The sequence below is a fragment of the Triturus cristatus genome, chromosome 1_1, assembly GCF_964204655.1.
Source record: "Triturus cristatus chromosome 1_1, aTriCri1.1, whole genome shotgun sequence".
Taxonomy (NCBI): domain Eukaryota; kingdom Metazoa; phylum Chordata; class Amphibia; order Caudata; family Salamandridae; genus Triturus; species Triturus cristatus.
In genome coordinates, this window is record NC_140579.1 from 12,312,934 (window position 1) to 12,335,790 (window position 22,857).

Consider the following 22,857-nt stretch of genomic DNA (forward strand, 5'->3'; position numbering starts at 1 on the left):
TAGGTCAGTGTAGGTGCATGCGCTAGGTCAGTGTAGGTGCATGCTCTAGGTCATTGTAGGGTCACAAGCGAAGTCAGAGTAGGTGTTAGACGGACCGGGAGGGTCGGCCGAGGACAAGGGGAGAGGTCTCCGGGGAGAGCCGTCTCCAGCGATCGTACAGACGAGTAACTTCCCCCCCACAGATGTACACCACACAAAGATAGGTTTTAGCGTTATTTATAAGCAATCTTTAGGTACGATAGAATGGTACAAGGAGGTCAGGACTCAGGGGTCCCCTCGATTCTAGTCTCTTGGTTGGGAAAGGGGGTAGCGGGACAGTCATGTTACCAATCTGGTAGATGCGATGAAATGATGGATAGCTCACAATCCTCGAGCTCGGTGTTCCAGTCGGACGGGCCGCGGCAGCGCCAGCAGGTCCCGGTGAAGGTGGTCGTTACACGGTCCGCGGCAGCGCCAGCAGGTCCCGATGAAGGTGGTGGTTACAACGGTCCGCGGCAGCGCCAGCAGGTCCCAACGAAGGTGGTAGTTACAACGGTCCGCGGCAGCGCCAGCAGGTCCCGATGAGGATGGAGGATGCAGAAGGCCGCGGCAGCGCCAGCAGGCAGAGTGATAGTTCACAAGGCAGGGCTACGGCAGCGCCGGTAGTCCGTCAAGGATGAGTTCTTCTCGGTGTCTCTCGACTCCAGGATACAACTGCCTTCCTGCTCTGGAGCTGCCCCAGTTATAGGTCTGGCGCCCTTTGATGTTCGGCCCCTCGCACTTGGAGGCCGGGAGGTCCGGGGTGAGGGAGTCCAGACACCCAGCAGGGGGGTGGAGCCAGCGCCCGGGGGAGCTGGGGGGGCGATCGGCACCTGGCGGGGAAGAGCCATCGACACTTCTTTCTCCCATCGACCTGCCAAGTGGTCCGTTCACCTCCTGGGTGGATGGTGGTGCCGGGATGTCGGGGCCTGGCCAGGCCCAGGGTTAGGGTCGAGCTGAGGCCACGCGGCCTCGTGGTGCAGTGTCAAAGATGGCGGCCGGGCCGGGCGAGGAAGCCGGTAGTGGTTCGGCCCCATGATACAGAGATGTCCGGGGGCAGGAGTCCCGTATGACACGGGGTGCGGGTTGTTTCTGTGGGTAACACCTGGAGGGCCGGGGCTCGGGCCCTGTCATGCGGGGAGGGAGCAAGCCCTTCATGTGGCCTGTCCAACATGCGTCCCCCCCAGCTGAAGGCGGGGAGAGTCACCCATCCTCTTGGGGACTCTCCTCGTCGAGGCGGAAAAAGCGTGACAGGCCATCTGCGTTGGCGTGGTCTTGGCCCGGGCGATGTTCCACAGTGAAGTCCATCCCCTGCAGGGAGATGGACCAACGCAATAGTTTGGGGTTTTCCCCCCGCATCTGCATTAGCCACTGCAGGGGTCGATGATCTGTTTGCACCCGGAAGTGGGTACCGAAGAGATAGGGCCGGAGCTTTTTGAGGGCCCACACCACTGCGAAGGCCTCCCTCTCGATGGTGCTCCATCGCTGTTCTCGGGCCAGGAGGCGTCTGCTGATGAAGGCCACCGGTTGGTCAAGTCCCTCGGAGTTCAGCTGGGAGAGGACCGCCCCGATGCCATGGTCGGAGGCATCTGTCTGTACGATGAATTCCCGACTGTAGTCGGGGGCCTGGAGCACCGGGGCAGTGCACATGGCGGCTTTCAGCTTCTCGAAGGCCGCTTGACAGTCTGGGGTCCAGTTGATCTTCTTCGGGTGGTTTTTGGATGTGAGTCCCGTGAGGGGCCCCACAATGCTGCCATAGTCCCTCACGAACCGCCGGTAGTAGCCGGTGAGCCCCAAGAAGGCTCGGACCTCGGTCTGCGTGACTGGGGGCTGCCAGGACTGGATGGCAGCGATTTTGAGTTGCAGAGGGGCCACCAGACCGCTTCCCACCTGGTGTCCGAGATAGGTCACGGACCCCTGACCAATTTGGCACTTGCTGGCCTTGATTGTGAGGCCGGCCCGTTGGAGGGCCTGCAGGACCTCTCGGAGGTGGTGGAGGTGGTCGGACCAGTGGCGGCTGTACACAGCGATATCGTCCAGGTAGGCGGCGCTGAACTCCTCGAGCCCCGCCAAGACCTGGTTCACTAGTCGCTGAAAAGTAGCTGGGGCATTCTTCATGCCGAAGGGCATAACTTTGAAGTGGTAGTGGCCATCGGGGGTAGAAAATGCGGATCGTTCTTGGGCCCGGGGTGTGAGACCGATCTGCCAGTAGCCCGCTGTCAGGTCGAAGATGCTGAGGTAGCGGGCAGCCCCCATGCGGTCGATCAGTTCATCCGCTCAGGGGATGGGATGAGCGTCGGTTCTGGTAACAGCATTCAAGCCCCAATAGTCGACGCAGAATCGGAGCTCAGGAGTGGTGCCGGGGGCAGCAGCTTTGGGGACCAGCACGACCGGGCTGGCCCAGGGGCTGTCCGAGGGCTCGATGACCCCGAGCGTGAGCATCTTTGATACCTCCTCTTGGATGCAGGCCCGTATCCGATCTGGTACGCGGTACGCCCGGTGTCTGATAGGGGGACTGTCCCCAGTGTCCACGTCGTGCAAGCACCAGGGGGTGACCCCTGGGGTGAGGGAAAACAAGGTAGCAAACTGCAGCAGGAGGTCCCGGCAGCCTTGGCGCTGTTCTGGGGTGAGGGCATCGGAGAGCCGGACCCCGTCCACGGAACCATCTTTTTCACGAGTCTTCAGGAGATCAGGGAGAGGCTCGGAGTCTTCTTCCGCTCCACTGTCTGTAGCCATCAGGAGGCTGAGCTCCGAGCGCACAAAGTGGGGTTTGAGTCTGTTGGTGTGGAGGACCCGGAGGGGGTTCCGTGGAGATTCCATATCGATGAGATAGGTGACGGGGCTCTTGCGTTCGACCACTTTGAAGGGCCCCGTCCACTTGTCCTGCAAGGCACATGGTTCGGTGGGGGACATCACCCACACTTGTTGGCCAGGTTCGAATTCGATGGAGGAGGCATTTTGATCGTACCATTTTTTCATGTCCTCCTGACTGGCCTCAAGGTTCGCTTTCGCCATCTCTCGGAATCGCCTGGTCTGATTGCGTAGGGTCAGGAGGTACTTGAAGACGTCTGGAGGGGTCTTTAGGGGAGCCATCTCCCAACCTTCTTTGACTAGGCTGAGGGGCCCTCGTACAGGGTGCCCGTACAAGAGTTCGAAAGGGCTAAAGCCGAGGGACTTCTGGAGAACTTCTCGATAGGCGAAGAGGAGGCACGGAAGTAGTACATCCCACTGGCGACGGAGGGGTTCTTCCAACCCCCCAATCATTCCCTTGAGCGTGCGGTTGAACCGCTCGACTAGTCCGTTTCCTTGAGGGTGATAGGGGGTCGTGAATCGGTAGGTGACCCCGCACTGTTGCCAGAGGGACTTCATGTACTTCGAAATAAAGTTTGTGCCTCTGTCGCTGACGACTTCTCGGGGGAAGCCCACCCGGGAGAAGATCCCCATTAAGGCCCGGCCGACCACCGGGGCTGTTACAGTTCGCAGGGGTACAGCCTCGGGGTAGCGGGTGGCGTGGTCCACCAGTACCAGGATGAACCGATGTCCTTGTGCTGTACGGGGGTCCAGGGGCCCCACAATGTCTATCCCCACCCTCTCGAACGGGGTGGTGACAACTGGGAAGGGCTGCAGAGGTGCTTTGAGTTTGCGGCCGCTCTTCCCGCTGGCCTGGCACGTGGGGCAGGACCGGCAGTGGTTGAGGACGTCGTTTCTCATCTTTGGCCAGAAAAAGTGGGTCACCAGGCGACTGTAGGTTTTGTCCTGGCCCAGGTGTCCAGCCAGAGGGACATCGTGGGCCAAATTTAACAGGAAGTCTCTAAAACGGAGGGGCACCACCAGCACTCGACTGGCCCCTAACTCCGCGATTCTCTGTTCACTGTACAATAGTTCGTTGTCCCAATAGACCCAATGGGCTCCGGTGGTGTCCCCTGCGCTCTGGGCGAGGGCTTGCTGGCGGAGTCCCTCGAGGGAGGGACAGGTCTTCTGTTCTTGACGGAACTGTTCCTGGGTGGGCCCCCCTTCTTGACGCCACTGAGCCAGGTTGGGACGGTCCTGGGGCTGAGTGAGCCCTTCGGGGGTTTGCTCTGGGGGGTCGGTATGGTCGGTGTCCTCTACTGGAGCGATCGGGGGAGGAGGTGCTGGCCATTCTGGTTCTTCTGGTCGGGGGATGGCACGGGCGGCCATGGACCGGGTGGTTACGCACGCCCAGTCCGGGAGGCCCAACATCCCCAGGTGCTCTCTTCTTTCTACGGCGGCCCACGGGGAACTCTCTAGATCATTCCCCAGGAGACAGTCCACGGGGGCATCATCTCGGACCGTCACCTTCAACATGCCGGAGACACCTCCCCATTCGAAGGGGACGCAGGCCATCCGACATAGACTCTCCGAATTGTCGGCTGAACGGACGGGGCAGAGAATGTTCGGCAGGATCTGCTCTGGTTTTACCAGGTGACAGCGGACGGCCGTCACACTGGCCCCCGTGTCACGTAGTGCCTCGGCCCGGCGTCCATTAATGTTCACCCACTGACTATATTTCCTGGTGTTGGCGGGTAGGGGAGCCCGCGGGACCATGTCTCTTCCCCCTAGGCATGCTAGAACCATGGCGGCCGGTTCCCACTCTTGTTGACCCTGCTCGTATTCTTCCTGTTCTTCGGAGATTTGTTCTCCCCCCAGGGCGGCGGCAGCTACCTGGCGGGGTCTCGGGGTTTGGTTCTGTGGACAGTTCGGGTCATTGGCGTAGTGGCCGACTCGCTGGCATTGGTGGCACGTGACATTGGCTCGGAGCCCCGCGCGCATCGGGGGGTTGCCCCGGCTGGCCGGGGGCGGGGTGCTGGCAGCGGGAGCGGCCGGGACGGTGTCTCTTCCTCGTCCCTGGCCTCCTCCTCCTCCTCGGGGACGGTGCTGACCTTGGTTGTTCCGGTTCTGTTCGTGCGGCCCTCTCCGGCCCACTCGGGTGCTTTCCCAACGGTCAGCTTCGGCGGCGAGTTGACGTGGGTCAGTCAATTTACTGTCGGGGAGGTGCTGCCTGAGCTCGACGAAGCAGTTGTTAGAGAGGTGCTCCCAAACCATGAGATTAAAAAGTTGCTCGTAGGTCGCTACGTGGCTTCCCTTGATCCAACCCTCGAAGGCTCGGCTGAAATAGTTGACATATTCCACCCAAGTTGTACCCGGGATCCGGGTGCAGTCTCGGAACCTCTGGCGGTACATTTCGGGTGTGAGCCCATATCGGGTGAGGAGGGCAGCCTTCATGTGGTCATAGGATGACATCAGGTGGTCTGGGAGCTGTAACAGGGCATCGCGGCCTTCATTGACGAACCTCCCCCATAGACCGGCTCCCCAGTCACTTCGATCGATCCGGTGGGAGGTCATGGCGATCTCGTAGGCCTTGAACCACTGTTGTATGTCGTCTTCTCGGACATACTCTCGAGCGACATCCTTGGGGATGTGGACTTTCTTTTCTGTCGCTCCCGGGGTGCGTGGTCGCTCGGGCACCTCCAGTTCTTTGTTCTGCTTCCGTAGGTCTATCTCTGCCAGTTTGCGCTCGTGTTCGTATGCTAATCTCTTTTCTTCGAGCTCTCTCTGCCTCTGTTTTTCTTCCCGTTCTTCTCGGAGCCGCAGATGCTCTAGGTTCAGTTTTTGTTCGGCTAATTTTAGTTCACCGTCCATTTTGAGCCGTGCCATGTCTAACTCATGTAGTCTGTTTTTTTCTCTCTCTTGGATCTCTTCCTGCGAGAGGCCCGTTCTTCGCTCTTCGGGAGCCGTGGTGTTCCTTTCTGATGCTGTAATGTTTTGGTCCGGGGATCTGGCGGCCCCGGTTTCTGCCCACGACTCAATGGCGTGCTTGAAATCGTCTTTGGTACTCAGGCCGGTGGTAGCAATGCCTAGTTCAATGCAGAATTGTTTCAATTCACGATGGCTGTACTCTTCCAATTTCTCCATCTGGAATTTCTCGGTGGATCCGCTCTCTTTGGTTGACATCGTGGTTTTGTCGTGGGGTGAGCTACTCTCTGTACGATTACGCGTTGATTCGGATTGCGCCGCTGGCCACCAATGTTAGACGGACCGGGAGGGTCGGCCGAGGACAAGGGGAGAGGTCTCCGGGGAGAGCCGTCTCCAGCGATCGTACAGACGAGTAACTTCCCCCCCACAGATGTACACCACACAAAGATAGGTTTTAGCGTTATTTATAAGCAATCTTTAGGTACGATAGAATGGTACAAGGAGGTCAGGACTCAGGGGTCCCCTCGATTCTAGTCTCTTGGTTGGGAAAGGGGGTAGCGGGACAGTCTTGTTACCAATCTGGAAGATGCGATGAAATGATGGATAGCTCACAATCCTCGAGCTCGGTGTTCCAGTCGGACGGGCCGCGGCAGCGCCAGCAGGTCCCGGTGAAGGTGGTCGTTACACGGTCCGCGGCAGCGCCAGCAGGTCCCGATGAAGGTGGTGGTTACAACGGTCCGCGGCAGCGCCAGCAGGTCCCAACGAAGGTGGTAGTTACAACGGTCCGCGGCAGCGCCAGCAGGTCCCGACGAGGATGGAGGATGCAGAAGGCCGCGGCAGCGCCAGCAGGCAGAGTGATAGTTCACAAGGCAGGGCTACGGCAGCGCCGGTAGTCCGTCAAGGATGAGTTCTTCTCGGTGTCTCTCGACTCCAGGATACAACTGCCTTCCTGCTCTGGAGCTGCCCCAGTTATAGGTCTGGCGCCCTTTGATGTTCGGCCCCTCGCACTTGGAGGCCGGGAGTTCCGGGGTGAGGAAGTCCAGACACCCAGCAGGGGGGTGGAGCCAGCGCCCGGGGGAGCTGGGGGGGCGATCGGCACCTGGCGGGGAAGAGCCATCGACACTTCTTTCTCCCATCGACCTGCCAAGTGGTCCGTTCACCTCCTGGGTGGATGGTGGTGCCGGGATGTCGGGGCCTGGCCAGGCCCAGGGTTAGGGTCGAGCTGAGGCCACGCGGCCTCGTGGTGCAGTGTCAAAGATGGCGGCCGGGCCGGGCGAGGAAGCCGGTAGTGGTTCGGCCCCATGATACAGAGATGTCCGGGGGCAGGAGTCCCGTATGACACGGGGTGCGGGTTGTTTCTGTGGGTAACACCTGGAGGGCCGGGGCTCGGGCCCTGTCATGCGGGGAGGGAGCAAGCCCTTCATGTGGCCTGTCCAACAGTAGGTTTATGCTCTAGGTCAGTGTAGGTGCATGCGCTAGGTAAGTGTAGGTGCATGCACTAGGTCAGTGTAGGTGCATGCTCTAGGTCAGTGCAGGTGCATGCTCTAGGTCAGTGTAGATGCATGCGCTAGGTCAGTGTACGTGCATGCACTAGGTCAGTGTAGGTGCATGCTCTAGGTCAGTGTAGGTGCATGCTCTAGGCCAGAGTAGGTGCATGCGCTAGGTCAGAGTAGGTGCATGCTCTAGGTCAGTGTAGGTGCATGCTCTAGGCCAGAGTAGGTGCATGCGCTAGGTCAGAGTAGGTGCATGCTCTAGGTCAGTGTAGGTGCATGTGCTAGGTCAGTGTAGGTGCATGCTCTAGGTCAGTGTAGGTGCATGTGCTAGGTCAGTGTAGGTGCATGCTCTAGGTCAGTGTCGGTGCATGTGCTAGGTCAGGGTAGATGCATGCGCTAGGTCAGTGTACGTGCATGCACTAGGTCAGTGTAGGTGCATGCTCTAGGTCAGTGTAGGTGCATGCTCTAGGCCAGAGTAGATGCATGCACTAGGTCAGTGTAGGTGCATGCACTACGTCAGTGTAGGTGCATGTGCTAGGTCAGTGTAGGTGCATGCACTAGGTCAGTGTAGGTGCATGCTCTAGGTCAGTGTAGGTGCATGCACTAGGTCAGTGTAGGTGCATGCTCTAGGTCAGTGTAGGTGCATGCGCTAGGTCAGTGTGGGTGCATGCACTAGGTCAGTGTAGGTGCAGGCTCTAGGTCAGTGTAGGTGCATGCTCTAGGTCAGTGTAGGTGCATGCGCTAGGTCAGTGTGGGTGCATGCACTAGGTCAGTGTAGGTGCATGCACTAGGTCAGTGTAGGTGCATGCTCTAGGTCAGTGTAGGTGCATGCGCTAGGTCAGTGTAGGTGCATACTCAAGGTCAGTGTAGGTGCATTCGCTAGGTCAGTGTAGGTGCATGCGCTAGGTCAGTGTAGGTGCATGCGCTAGGTCAGTGTAGGTGCATGCTCTAGGTCAGTGTAGGTGCATGTGCTAGGTCAGTGTAGATGCATGCGCTAGGTCAGTGTACGTGCATGCACTAGGTCAGTGTAGGTGCATGCTCTAGGTCAGTGTAGGTGCATGCTCTAGGCCAGAGTAGATGCATGCACTAGGTCAGTGTAGGTGCATGCACTACGTCAGTGTAGGTGCATGTGCTAGGTCAGTGTAGGTGCATGCACTAGGTCAGTGTAGGTGCATGCTCTAGGTCAGTGTAGGTGCATGCACTAGGTCAGTGTAGCTGCATGGACTAGGTCAGTGTAGGTGCATGGACTAGGTCAGTGTAGGTGCATGCACTAGGTCAGTGTAGGTGCATGCTCTAGGTCAATGTAGGTGCATGCGCTAGGTCAGTGTGGGTGCATGCACTAGGTCAGTGTAGGTGCATGCTCTAGGTCAGTGTAGGTGCATGCTCTAGGTCAATGTAGGTGCATGCTCTAGGTCAATGTAGGTGCATGCGCTAGGTCAGTGTAGGTGCATGTGCTAGGTCAGTGTAGATGCATGCGCTAGGTCAGTGTACGTGCATGCACTAGGTCAGTGTAGGTGCATGCTCTAGGTCAGTGTAGGTGCATGCTCTAGGCCAGAGTAGATGCATGCACTAGGTCAGTGTAGGTGCATGCACTACGTCAGTGTAGGTGCATGTGCTAGGTCAGTGTAGGTGCATGCACTAGGTCAGTGTAGGTGCATGCTCTAGGTCAGTGTAGGTGCATGCACTAGGTCAGTGTAGCTGCATGGACTAGGTCAGTGTAGGTGCATGCACTAGGTCAGTGTAGGTGCATGCTCTAGGTCAATGTAGGTGCATGCGCTAGGTCAGTGTGGGTGCATGCACTAGGTCAGTGTAGGTGCATGCTCTAGGTCAGTGTAGGTGCATGCTCTAGGTCAATGTAGGTGCATGCTCTAGGTCAATGTAGGTGCATGCGCTAGGTCAGTGTAGGTGCATGCACTGCGTCAGTGTAGGTGCATGCTCTAGGTCGGTGTAGGTGCATGCTCTAGGTCAGTGTAGGTGCATGCTCTAGGTCAGTGTAGGTGCATGCTCTAGGCCAGAGTAGATGCATGCACTAGGTCAGTGTAGAAGCATGCACTAGGTCAGTGTAGGTGCATGCACTAGGTCAGTGTAGGTGCATGCTCTAGGTCAGTGTACGTGCATGCACTAGGTCAGTGTAGGTGCATGCTCTAGGTCAGTGTAGGTGCATGCTCTAGGTCAGTGTAGGTGCATGCTCTAGGTCAGTGTAGGTGCATGCTCTAGGTCAGTGTAGGTGCATGCACTAGGTCAGTGTAGGTGCATGCTCTAGGTCAGTGTAGGTGCATGCTCTAGGTCAGTGTACGTGCATGCACTAGGTCAGTGTAGGTGCATGCTCTAGGTCAGTGTAGGTGCATGCACTAGGTCAGGGTAGGTGCATGCGCTAGGTCAGTGTGGGTGCATGCACTAGGTCAGTGTAGGTGCATGCGCTAGGTCAGTGTGGGCGCATGCACTAGGTCAGTGTAGGTGCATGCACTAGGTCAGTGTAGGTGCATGCACTAGGTCAGTGTAGGTGCATGCACTAGGTCAGTGTAGGTGCATGCGTTAGGTCAGTGTAGGTGCATACTCTAGGGCAGTGTAGATGCATGCGCTAGGTCAGTGTAGGTGCATGCACTGGGTCAGTGTAGGTGCATGCTCTAGGTCAGTGTAGATGCATGCGCTAGGTCAGTGTAGGTGCATGCGCTAGGTCAGTGTAGGTGCATGCTCTAGGTCAGTGTAGACACATGATCTAGGTCAGTGTAGACGCATGCTCTAGGTCAGTGTAGGTGCATGCACTAGGTCAGTGTAGGTGCATGCGCTAGGTCAGAGTAGGTGCATGCTCTAGGTCAGTGTAGGTGCATGTGCTAGGTCAATGTAGGTGCATACTCTAGGTCAGTGTAGGTGCATGTGCTAGGTCAGTGTAGGTGCATGCTCTAGGTCAGTGTAGGTGCATGTGCTAGGTCAGAGTAGGTGCATGCTCTAGGTCAGTGTAGGGGCATGTGCTAGGTCAGTGTAGGTGCATGCTCTAGGTCAGTGTAGGTGCATGCTCTAGGTCAGTGTAGACGCATGCTCTAGGTCAGTGTAGGTGCATGCTCTAGGTCAGTGTAGGTGCATACTCTAGGTCAGTGTAGGTGCATGTGCTAGGTCAGTGTAGGTGCATTCGCTAGGTCAGTGTAGGTGCATGCGCTAGGTCAGTGTAGGTGCACGCGCTAGGTCAGTGTAGGTGCATGCACTAGGTCAGTGTAGGTGCATGTGCTAGGTCAGTGTAGGTGCATTCGCTAGGTCAGTGTAGGTGCATGCGCTAGGTCAGTGTAGGTGCATTCGCTAGGTCAGTGTAGGTGCATGCGCTAGGTCAGTGTAGGTGCATGCGCTAGGTCAGTGTAGGTGCATGCGCTAGGTCAGTGTAGGTGCATGCGCTAGGTCAGTGTAGGTGCATGCGCTAGGTTAGTGTAGGTGCATGTGCTAGGTCTGTGTAGGTGCATGCGCTAGGTCAGTGTAGGTGCATGTGCTAGGTCAGTGTAGGTGCATGCGCTAGGTCAGTGTAGGTGCATGCGCTAGGTCAGTGTAGGTGCATGTGCTAGGTCAGTGTAGGTGCATGCGCTAGGTCAGTGTAGGTGCATGCTTTAGGTCAGTGTAGGTGCATGCACTAGGTCAGTGTGGGTGCATGCACTAGGTCAGTGTAGGTGCATGCACTAGGTCAGTGTAGATGCATGCTCTAGGTCAGTGTAGATGCATGCTCTAGGTCAGTGTAGGTGCATGCTCTAGGTCAGTGTAGGTGCATGCGTTGGGTCCGTGTAGATGCTTGCGCTGGGTCAGTGTAAGTGCATGCGCTAGGTCAGTGTAGGTGCATGCGCTAAGTCAGTGTAGGTGCATGCGCTAGGTCAGTGTAGGTGCATGCACTAGGTCAGTGTAGGGCACCATACCATAGCACACCACACCATACCATCGCACACCACACCATACCATACCATAGCACACCACACCACACCATACCATAACACGCCACACCATAGCATAGCATACCACACTGTTGGACAGGCCACACAGATGGCTTGCTCCCTCCCCGCACGACAGGGCCCGAGCTCCGGCCCACCAGGCATATCCCCGCGACAAGCACCTGTGCCCCGTCTCCCGACGGATCTTCTGCCCTCGGACCTCTACTCATCACGTGTTCCAGCCCCACCGGCTTCCCCGGCCGGGTCAAGCCGCCATCTTGGGCCCTGCACCACGCGGCCGCGTGGCCTCACCCCGACCCTAACCCCGGGCCTGGCCGGCCCCGACATCCCGGCACCACCATCCACCCAGGAGGTGAGCGGACCACTTGGCAGGTCAATGGGAGAACGAAGTGTCAAGGGCTCTCCCCCGCCAGGTGCCGATCGCCCCCAGCTCCCCCAGGCACTGGCTCCACCCCCTGCTGGGTGTCTGGACACCTTCATCCCGGACCCTCCGACCTCCAAGTGCGAGGGTCCGGACATCAAAGGGCACCAGCCCTATAACTGGGGCAGCTCCGGAGCAGGAAGGCAGTTGTATCCTGGAGTCGAGAGACACCGAGTGAACTCAGCCTTGACGGTCTACTGGCGCTGCCGTAGCCCGCTCTTGTGAACCATCGTCCTGCCTGCTGGCGCTGCCGCGGCCTTCTGCAACCTCCATCTTCCGGGGACCTGCTGGCGCTGCCGCGGCCCGTTGTAACGACCATCCTCACCGGGACCTGCTGGCGCTGCCGCGGACCGTACATCTTCCTGGGACCTGCTGGCGCTGCCGCGGCCCGTTGTAACGACCATCCTCACCGGGACCTGCTGGCGCTGCCGCGGACCGTACATCTTCCTGGGACCTGCTGGCGCTGCCGCGGCCCGTTGTACCGACCATCCTCACCGGGACCTGCTAGCGCTGCCGCGGACCGTACATCGTCCATCTTTCGGGGACCTGCTGGCGCTGCCGCGGCCCGTACCACCTAACCACCAAGCTCGAGGATTGTGAGCTCATCATCATCTCATCCGAACTACCTGACTGGTAAACAGACTGTCCCGCTACCCCCTTCCCTACCTTGCAAGACTCTAATCGAGGGGACCCCTGAGTCCAGACCTCCTTGTACCATTCAACCGTACCTTACTAAGTGCTTATAAAGAACACTGAACCTTATCCGTGTGTGGTATCTGTCTGTGGGGGGGAAGTTACTTGTCTGTACGATCGCTGGAGACGGCTCTCCCCGGAGACCTCTCCTCCTGACCCCGGCCGACCCTCCCGGTCCGTCTACCTTTTCTAACATTGGTGGCCAGCGGCGCGATCCGAATCAACGCGTAATCGTACAGAGAGTAGCTCACCCCACGACAAAAACACGATGTCGACCAAAGATAGCAGCCCCACCGAGAAATTCCAAATGGAGAAATTAGAAGAATACAACCACCGCGAACTGAGACAATTTTGCATAGAACTTGGCATTGCTACCACCGGCCTGAGTACCAAGGATGATCTAAAGCGCGCTCTTGAGTCATGGACAGAAACTGGGGTCGCAGGACCCTCCGACCAAAGCAGCGTCACACCAGACCAAAACAGCATCACACCAGAGGGGAACGCCACGGCTCCCGAGGAGCGGGGAACGGGCCTCTCGCAGGAGGAGATCCGAGAAAGAGACAGAATCAGATTACACGAGTTGGAGATGGCACGACTCAAGATGGATGGGGAACTCAAGTTAGCTGAACAGAAACTCAACCTCGAGCATATGCGGCTTCGAGAGGAACGAGAAGAAAAGCAGAGACAGAGAGAGCTGGAAGAGAAAAAAATAACGCTCGAGCACGAGCGCCGACTAGCGGAAATAGAACTGCGAAAACAGAATAAGGAACTGGGGGTGCCTGAGCGACCACACACCCCGGGGCCAATTGAGAAAAAAGTCCATATCCCCAAGGATGTTGTCCGCGAGTATGTCCGAGAAGACGACATACAACAGTGGTTCAAAGCCTATGAGATCGCCATGACCTCCCACCGGATCGACCGGAGTGATTGGGGAGCCGGACTTTGGGGGAGATTTATCAACGAGGGTCGCAATGCCCTACTGCAGCTCCCAGATCACCAAATGTCGTCCTACGACCACATGAAGGCTGCCCTCCTCACCCGCTACGGCCTCACACTCGAGATGTACCGCCAGAGGTTCAGAGATTGCACCCGGATCCCAGGTACAACTTGGGTAGAATACGTGAACTATTTCAGCCGTGCCTTCGAGGGTTGGATCAAGGGGAGTCAGGTCACCACCTACGAACAACTCTTCAACCTGATGGTATGGGAGCACCTGTCAAACAACTGTTTCGTCGAGCTCAGGCAGCACCTCCTCGACAGTAAGCTGACTGACCCCCGACAGCTCGCCGCCGAAGCTGACCGATGGGAAAGCACCCGAGTGGGCCAGAAAGGGCCACACGACCAGAACAGAAGCAGCCAAGGCCAGCACCGTCCTCGGGGAGGAGGAGGGGGCCAGGGTCGAGGGAGAGACGCCTTGCCAGCAACACCCGTGGCCAGCACCCCGCCTCCGGCCGGCCGGGGCAACCCCCCGTTGCGGCCTGGGTTCCGAGCCAACGTCACGTGCCACCGGTGCCAGCGACTAGGCCACTACGCCAATGACCCGAGCTGCCCGCTAAACCAAACACCCAAGCCCCGCCAGGTAGCTGCCGCTGCCCTAGGGGAAGAGCGATTATCGGAGGAACCCGAAGAGTATGAGCCGGCCCAGCAAGGGTGGGAACCGGCCGCCATGGTCCTGGCGTGCTTAGGGGGAAGAGACATGGTCCCGCGGGCTCCCCTACCCGCCAACACCAGGAAATACGGTCAGTGGGTGACCATTAATGGACAGAGAGCCGAGGCCCTGCGTGACACCGGCGCCAGTGTGACGGCCGTCCGCTGTCACCTGGTGAAGCCCGAGCAGATCCTGCCGAACATTCTCTGCCCCGTCCGCTCGGCAGATAACTCTGAGAGTATGTGTAAGATGGCCTGCGTCCCATTTGAATGGGGAGGGGTCTCCGGCCTACTGAAGGTGACGGTCCGGGACGATGCCCCCGTGGACTGCCTCCTGGGGAATGACCTCGAGAGTTCCCCGTGGGCCACCGTCGAGAGAAGAGAGCACCTGGGGATGCTGGGCCTCCCGGACTGGGCCTGCATAACCACCCGGTCCATGGCCGCCCGTGCCGCCCCCCCGATCAGAAGAACCCGAATGGCCAGCACCTCCGCCCCCGGTCGCCCCCGTAGAGGACGACGGCGAGGCCGGCCTCCCGGACCCGACTACCGAAGAGGACGCGCAGCACCAGGACCTTCCGGATCTGGCTCAGTGGCGTCAAGAAGGGGGGCCCACCCAAGAACAGTTCCGCCAGGAACAAAAGACCTGTCCCTCCCTCGAGGGACTCCGCCAACAAGCCAGCGCCCAAAACGCAGGAGACGCCACCGGAACTCACTGGGTCTACTGGGATAACGACCTGCTCTACAGCGAGCAAAGAATCGCCGAGCTGGGGGCCGGTCGAGTTCTGGTGGTACCTCTCCGCTTCAGAGACTTTCTGCTCAACTTAGCCCACGATGTCCCCCTGGCTGGACACCTGGGCCAGGACAAAACGTACAGTCGCCTAGTGACCCACTTTTTCTGGCCAAAAATGAGGAATGACGTCCTGAACCACTGCCGATCTTGCCCCACATGCCAAGCCAGCGGGAAGAGTGGTCGGAAGCTGAAAGCCCCTCTGCAACCCTTCCCTGTGGTCACCACCCCGTTCGAGAGGGTGGGGATAGACATTGTGGGGCCTCTGGACCCCCGCACGGCACAAGGACACAGGTTCATCTTAGTACTAGTGGACCATGCCACCCGCTACCCCGAGGCGGTGCCCCTACGGACAGTGACAGCTCCGGTGGTTGGCCGGGCCCTAATGGGGATCTTCTCCCGGGTAGGCTTCCCCCGAGAAGTCGTCAGCGAACGAGGCACGAATTTCATATCCAAATACATGAAGTCCCTCTGGCAACAATGCGGGGTTACCTACAGATTCACGACCCCCTATCACCCCCAAGGGAACGGACTAGTGGAGCGTTTTAACCGCACTCTCAAGGGGATGATTGGGGGATTGGAAGAGCCCCTCCGTCGCCAGTGGGATGTACTACTCCCGTGCCTCCTCTTCGCCTACCGGGAAGTTCCCCAGAAGTCCCTCGGTTTTAGCCCTTTCGAACTCCTGTACGGGCACCCTGTGCGAGGGCCCCTCAGCCTAGTCAAGGAAGGTTGGGAGATGGCCCCCCTAACGACCCCTCCAGACGTCTTCAAATACATCCTGGCCCTACGAAACCAGACCCGGCGCTTCAGGGAGATGGCCAAGGCGAACCTCGAGGCCAGCCAGGAGGACATGAAGAGGTGGTATGATCACAATGCCTCCTCCGTTGAATTCGAGCCTGGTCAGCAAGTATGGGTGATGTCCCCCACCGAACCATGTGCCTTGCAAGATAAGTGGACGGGGCCCTTCAAAGTGGTCGAGCGCAAAAGCCCCGTCACTTACCTCATCGACATGGGGTCCTCCCGGAACCCCCTTCGGGTCCTCCACACCAACCGACTCAAACCACACTTTGTGCGCTCAGAACTTAGCCTCCTGATGGCTACGGACAGTGGTGCAGAAGAAGACTCCGAACCCCTCCCGGATCTCCTGAAGACTCAGGAGAATGACGGCTCCGTGGACGGGGTCCGGCTCTCTGACGCCCTCACTTCGGAGCAACGCCAGGACTGCCGGAACCTCCTGCTGCAGTTCGCTGCCCTGTTCTCCCTCACCCCCGGGGTCACCCCTTGGTGTTTGCACGACGTAGACACCGGGGACAGTCCCCCTGTCCGACACCGGGCCTACCGCGTACCAGATCGGGTACGGGCCTGCATACAGGAGGAAGTGGCCAAGATGCTCACGATCGGGGTCATCGAGCCTTCGGACAGTCCCTGGGCCAGCCCGGTTGTATTGGTTCCCAAAGCCGCTGCCCCCGGCACCGCACCTGAACTGAGATTCTGCGTCGACTACCGGGGCTTGAACGCTGTCACCCGGACCGACGCTCATCCCATCCCCCGAGCAGACGAGCTGATCGACCGGCTGGGGGCCGCCCGCTACCTTAGTATCTTCGACCTAACAGCGGGCTACTGGCAGATCGGCCTCACACCCAGGGCTCAGGAACGGTCAGCCTTCTCTACCCCCGATGGCCACTATCAATTCAAGGTCATGCCCTTTGACATGAAGAATGCCCCCGCCACGTTTCAACGCCTTGTGAACCAGGTCTTGGCGGGGCTCGAAGAGTTCAGCACTGCCTACCTGGACGATATCGCTGTATACAGCCGCCACTGGTCCGACCACCTCCGTCACCTCCAAGAGGTCCTACAAGCCCTCCAGCGGGCCGGCCTCACCATTAAGGCCGGCAAGTGCCAAATTGGCCAAGGGTCTGTGACCTACCTTGGGCACCAAGTGGGAAGCGGGCTGGTGGCCCCACTACAACTTAAGATTGCTGCCATCCAGTCCTGGCAGCCCCCCGTCACCCAGACCGAGGTCCGAGCCTTCTTGGGGCTCACCGGCTACTACCGGCGGTTCGTGAAGGACTACGGCAGCATCGTGGGGCCCCTCACGGGTCTCACGTCCAAGAACCAACCGAAGCGGATCAACTGGACTCCTGATTGTCAAGCGGCCTTCGAGAAGCTGAAGGCCGCCCTGTGCACCGCCCCTGTGCTCCAGGCCCCCGATTACAGTCGGGAATTTGTGGTGCCGACCGACGCCTCAGACCACGGCATCGGAGCCGTCCGCTCTCAGTTGAACCCCGAAGGTCATGACCAGCCGGTGGCCTTCATCAGTCGACGTCTCCTGGCCCGAGAACAGCGTTGGAGCACCATCGAGAGGGAGGCATTTGCAGTAGTGTGGGCCCTCAAAAAGCTCCGACCCTATCTCTTCGGTACCCACTTCCGGGTACAAACCGACCATCGACCCCTGCAATGGCTGATGCAGATGCGGGGGGAGAACCCAAAACTCTTGCGCTGGTCCATTTCCCTGCAGGGAATGGACTTCACCGTGGAGCACCGACCAGGCCAAGACCACGCCAACGCGGATGGCCTGTCCCGCTTTTTCCGTCTCGACGAAGAGAGTCCCCAAGGAGATGGGTGACTCTCCCCGCCTTCAGCTGGGGGGGACGCATGTTGGACAGGCCACACAGATGGCTTGCTCCCTCCCCGCACGACAGGGCCCGAGCTCCGGCCCACCAGGCATATCCCCGCGACAAGCACCTGTGCCCCGTCTCCCGACGGATCTTCTGCCCTCGGACCTCTACTCATCACGTGTTCCAGCCCCACCGGCTTCCCCGGCCGGGTCAAGCCGCCATCTTGGGCCCTGCACCACGCGGCCGCGTGGCCTCACCCCGACCCTAACCCCGGGCCTGGCCGGCCCCGACATCCCGGCACCACCATCCACCCAGGAGGTGAGCGGACCACTTGGCAGGTCAATGGGAGAACGAAGTGTCAAGGGCTCTCCCCCGCCAGGTGCCGATCGCCCCCAGCTCCCCCAGGCACTGGCTCCACCCCCTGCTGGGTGTCTGGACACCTTCATCCCGGACCCTCCGACCTCCAAGTGCGAGGGTCCGGACATCAAAGGGCACCAGCCCTATAACTGGGGCAGCTCCGGAGCAGGAAGGCAGTTGTATCCTGGAGTCGAGAGACACCGAGTGAACTCAGCCTTGACGGTCTACTGGCGCTGCCGTAGCCCGCTCTTGTGAACCATCGTCCTGCCTGCTGGCGCTGCCGCGGCCTTCTGCAACCTCCATCTTCCGGGGACCTGCTGGCGCTGCCGCGGCCCGTTGTAACGACCATCCTCACCGGGACCTGCTGGTGCTGCCGCGGACCGTACATCTTCCTGGGACCTGCTGGCGCTGCCGCGGCCCGTTGTAACGACCATTCTCACCGGGACCTGCTGGCGCTGCCGCGGACCGTACATCTTCCTGGGACCTGCTGGCGCTGCCGCGGCCCGTTGTACCGACCATCCTCACCGGGACCTGCTGGCGCTGCCGCGGACCGTACATCGTCCATCTTTCGGGGACCTGCTGGCGCTGCCGCGGCCCGTACCGCCTAACCACCAAGCTCGAGGATTGTGAGCTCATCATCATCTCATCCGAACTACCTGACTGGTAAACAGACTGTCCCGCTACCCCCTTCCCTACCTTGCAAGACTCTAATCGAGGGGACCCCTGAGTCCAGACCTCCTTGTACCATTCAACCGTACCTTACTAAGTGCTTATAAAGAACACTGAACCTTATCCGTGTGTGGTATCTGTCTGTGGGGGGGGAAGTTACTTGTCTGTACGATCGCTGGAGACGGCTCTCCCCGGAGACCTCTCCTCCTGACCCCGGCCGACCCTCCCGGTCCGTCTACCTTTTCTAACGCACACCATAGCCCACCACACCATACCATAGCACACCACGCCACACCATACCATAGCATACCACACCATAGCACACCACACCATACCACACCACACCATAGCCCACCACACCATACTATACCACACCACACCATAGCACACCACACCATACCATAGCCCACCACACCATACCACACCACACCATATCATACCACACCTAGCGCTGGGACACTCCCGGGTAGCCATGCGGTTTACAAATGCTTTTTCATTCATTCATTCATACCATAGTACACCACACCATATCATACCGTATCATGTTCATGAACAGTAATATTCAGAGCTAATCATCACAATGGTATTTACCTTTATAACTCTTCACCACCACCTCTGGGCTCTGAATCTTCACATTATTACACCTGTAATAACACACACATCATCGTTGTATTAAAGAACAATTACAGCTACAGGAACAAAGGATAAACATCACATAAGACCCGTATTTGGAATAAGATTCAGTATTAAGAGCAGCGCCTGCGGACTAGAGCTCAGTGTGAGTTACTGTTAGAAGGTAGTTATGACACTATGGGCGGCCCGGATTTTTCGCTTTTTGAGCACCTAATTGTTGAGCTTTTACTGTGGGGGAGCCTCATAAGTTGGGACTCACCCACAGTGAACTCAGGATGTAAGAGACTGCATGGGGATTTTACTGGGGTCCCCCTGGCTTCACCAGGCCACTGCGCAGCAGCTGGAGTCAGGGACACCGAGCTGGTTACATCCAAACACATGTGTACATGCGTGTACACACGTGTACGGGCTGCACAGGGGAGATTCCTAGTGTGTGCAGTCCAGGAGCAGCTACAAAGTGAATGGTGTGGCAGGACTTATGCAGTATTGGGTGGTGACATGGAATAGGCTTTATACGCTGGAAAGAAACATGCCAGGGAAAGTCAGTGTGTCTTACTGTGTTTTCACTTCATTATTCCCCTATGGGGATGTGGGGCCCATGGCTAGATTAACTTCCATTAGGCCTACAGATTCCAGACACGCACTTAAGTCCACTGTAGCGGATGTGAAAAGAAGTATCCCGCAGAGTCCAAAGTCATATTTGTACTGCTTTTGGGTCATCCAGAACTGTCATATTTCTCTGAGCCAGCCATGACCAGACCTAGGCTGAGGGCTGACCCCAGCTGGGTGGATTGATAACCTTTCTTCCACAAGCGAGGGCCTCCGCTCCATGAAGAGATGATGGGTGGGGCTACAGGCTCATCCATCACTAGGTGCCAGGTGCCAGGCTGCACCAAGGAGGGAAGGAGTTGGGTTTCAGAGGCCATGTGGCCAGAGACACTGGAGGACGCCATTTTGAACAAACCCAGAGGCTGGACAAGGAGGGAGGGAGCAGGGGCAGGGACGTGCTGTGTCGCTGTTTGATAGGACCAACAGAGACTTCCTGCCAGCCCCCTACTCAACTTTTAAAAAGTGCTTGCACAGGAAGAGAAGCTCTCTCTGGGGTGTGGTCTGCTGAGGCTGAAGGTGCTGGAGCCTGGCGCCATGGGCAGTTGGAAGAAGAGACCCCTGACGGCCCCCAGGACCCTAACAGCACCAGAAGAAGAGCCCAGGACTGGTGCGCAGAAGCGTGGCCCCTGCGCAGGGAGAAGAGAGGCCAAGGAGGAGAGCCAGGCGAAAGGGTGGCGCAGGGAGCCAGTGAAGACAGTTAAGAAGGTGGTGAAGAGATCTAATTGCACCAGAAATGCTTTTACTTATGTTATTTCTTTTGGAGGAACTGAAGGTCACATGTGTAATATGAAGCACTTGTATGAGGTGATGTCATAAGCAAAGTGGGGTTATGTTGCCAGACATTCCTCCTAGGGTGTCTGGCTGTATATGCATAATCCTGTGATTTTATCTGTGATGCCTTTAGGAGCTGCAATTGCAACGCATTCTAGTGACCCACAAATGTGATGAGTACTCTTATTGTAAAGTGTTCAAGATGATGCGCATGCATGGGAGTGGTGGTACTAGACTCCACCCCCCTGCGGGAGGGGTGGAGATGTTATGCAATGTCACAAAGTAATTCCAACAGCTTATGTATATTTTAAATTGGTGCATAGTATTGAGTGGTGTGTGTTTAATAAATGTACTCTTACTTTTATAAAGCAAAGTATAGACTGGACAATCAATTATTGAGTATTATTTTTGCGCACCTGCAAATGGCGATTACTAGCCCACACCACCTCCCTTGAGTAAGCCTCAGACTGCTCTGCAACGCTACCCTCAGAGTCAGGCGCTACAATTGGGTGTTTGGTTCCCAGTGAAGGACAAATGTAGTCATGTTATTTGTGCCGGCCTCACAGAGGCTGCCTCGTTTTCCAACAGTTACTGTTCATACACAACAGTCAAAGCTCTAACGATATCCAAAAGTACCTTTAACATCTTATGACAGGATGTGGGTGTTCTAAGGCAGATAGCTCAGTGAGACCAGCGCGCTTCATGTGATGCTATGGAGTGCCTCAGCATGGGTCTTCTAGGAGCTATAGTTAGCTCAGTGAGACCAGCACGCTTCATGTGATGCTATGGAGTGCCTCTGCATGGGTCTTGTAGGAGCTATAGTTAGCTCAGTGAGACCAGCGCGCTTCATGTGATGCTATGGAGTGCCTCAGCATGGGTCTTCTAGGAGCTATAGTTAGCTCAGTGAGACCAGCGCGCTTCATGTGATGCTATGAGTGCCTCAGCATGGGTCTTCTAGGAGCTATAGTTAGCTCAGTGAGACCAGCGCGCTTCATGTGATGCTATGGAGTGCCTCAGCATGGGTCTTCTAGGAGCTATAGTTAGCTCAGTGATACCAGCACGCTTCATGTGATGCTATGGAGTGCCTCAGCATGGGTCTTCTAGGAGCTATAGTTAGCTCAGTGATACCAGCACGCTTCATGTGATGCTATGGAGTGCCTCAGCATGCGTCTTCTAGGAGCTATAGTTAGCTCAGTGATACCAGCACGCTTCATGTGATGCTATGAATGCCTCAGCATGGGTCTTGTAGGAGCTATAGTTAGCTCAGTGAGACCAGCGCGCTTCAAGTGATGCTATGGAGTGCCTCAGCATGGGTCTTCTAGGAGCTATAGTTAGCTCAGTGATACCAGCACGCTTCATGTGATGCTATGGAGTGCCTCTGCGTGGTTCTTCTGGGAGCGCCATTAGCTCAGTGAGGGGGGCAGAGAAAGGTTACATCTGCTCCTGGAGGGGTCTCGTGCATATACTTAATAAATACCTTCTTACCTGAGGTCCACGTGAATTCCCGACAGCACCCACAATACAACATTGTCACATCCAATCCCTGCCGGTGTAAACCTTGGCACCATTCTCTACAACTAAGATATTGAAGAGCCTTAGTGGGATATATAAGGAAGATATGAACCCAGACCGATTAGTAATGAAAAACTGGTTGCAAACAAAAACTCCCACGTCTTACAGAACAGCAGATTTTAGGCCGTAGGGGAAAGATCACAGAGGGAGAGATAAGGGAACAGGTTAGGAGGCTCAATAAAGGGAAAGCAGCAGGCCCAGAGGGGATCACAGAGGGAGAGATAAGGGAACAGGTTAGGAGGCTCAGTAAAGGGAAAGCAGCAGGCCCAGGCGGGATCCCATCTGAATCCTCTTTCTTTTTCTGGCTATCTTATTTTAATGAGATCTCTCTGGAAGGCTGTTAAATTCCACCTTCCTAATAAGAGGCACCTGTAGTTATGATCCTTAAGCAGGGTAAAGATGCTAGGTTAGCGGATTCCTACAGACCTCTATCTTAGTTGAACTGTGATTACAAAATGATTACAGGAATCTTGGCTAAGAGGTTGTCAGATGTCCTTCCAAAGTTGATCCATTTCGATCATAAGTGGTTTGTGCCTGGAAGGAAGCTGTATGAATTAACCCAGTGACTTATCGGTGCGAATGATATGGCCGAGGCCTCTAATCTCCTGTTGACAATCGCAAGAATTGATGCTGCTAAAGCATTTGATACGGTTGATTGGTTCTATCTTTGGGAGGTATTGCAGGATTATCGTTTCCGCAGCAATGTTACCGAAGTTGTGCAAATGCTATATAAGGTGCCGGCGGCTAAGATTTTGGATGGCGATCTTAAAGCTTTGTTTCAGATATCCAGGGGAACTAGACAGCGGTGTCCTTTGTCGCCAATTCTGTTCTGTGTATATATTGGACCCTTTTCCCAGATGATTCGGCAGGATTAGACCATGCTTCCCTTTGAAGCTGCAGGGTTACCAACCAGACTAGCACTGCATGC

The 22,857-nt window shown here is 57.1% G+C and overlaps 1 protein-coding gene across 2 annotated transcripts in view; it reads right to left on the reverse strand.

Annotated features, from left to right (window-relative positions):
• LOC146869128 (E3 ubiquitin-protein ligase TRIM39-like) overlaps positions 1-22,857 on the reverse strand; it is an 88,807-nt gene that overhangs the window by 19,056 nt on the left and 46,894 nt on the right. For both annotated transcript variants that reach the window (XM_085626974.1, XM_085626183.1), the window contains one exon: positions 18,936-18,988. In XM_085626974.1, coding sequence (XP_085483100.1) covers positions 18,936-18,988 — 53 coding nt within the window. The remainder of the gene's footprint in view (positions 1-18,935; positions 18,989-22,857) is intronic.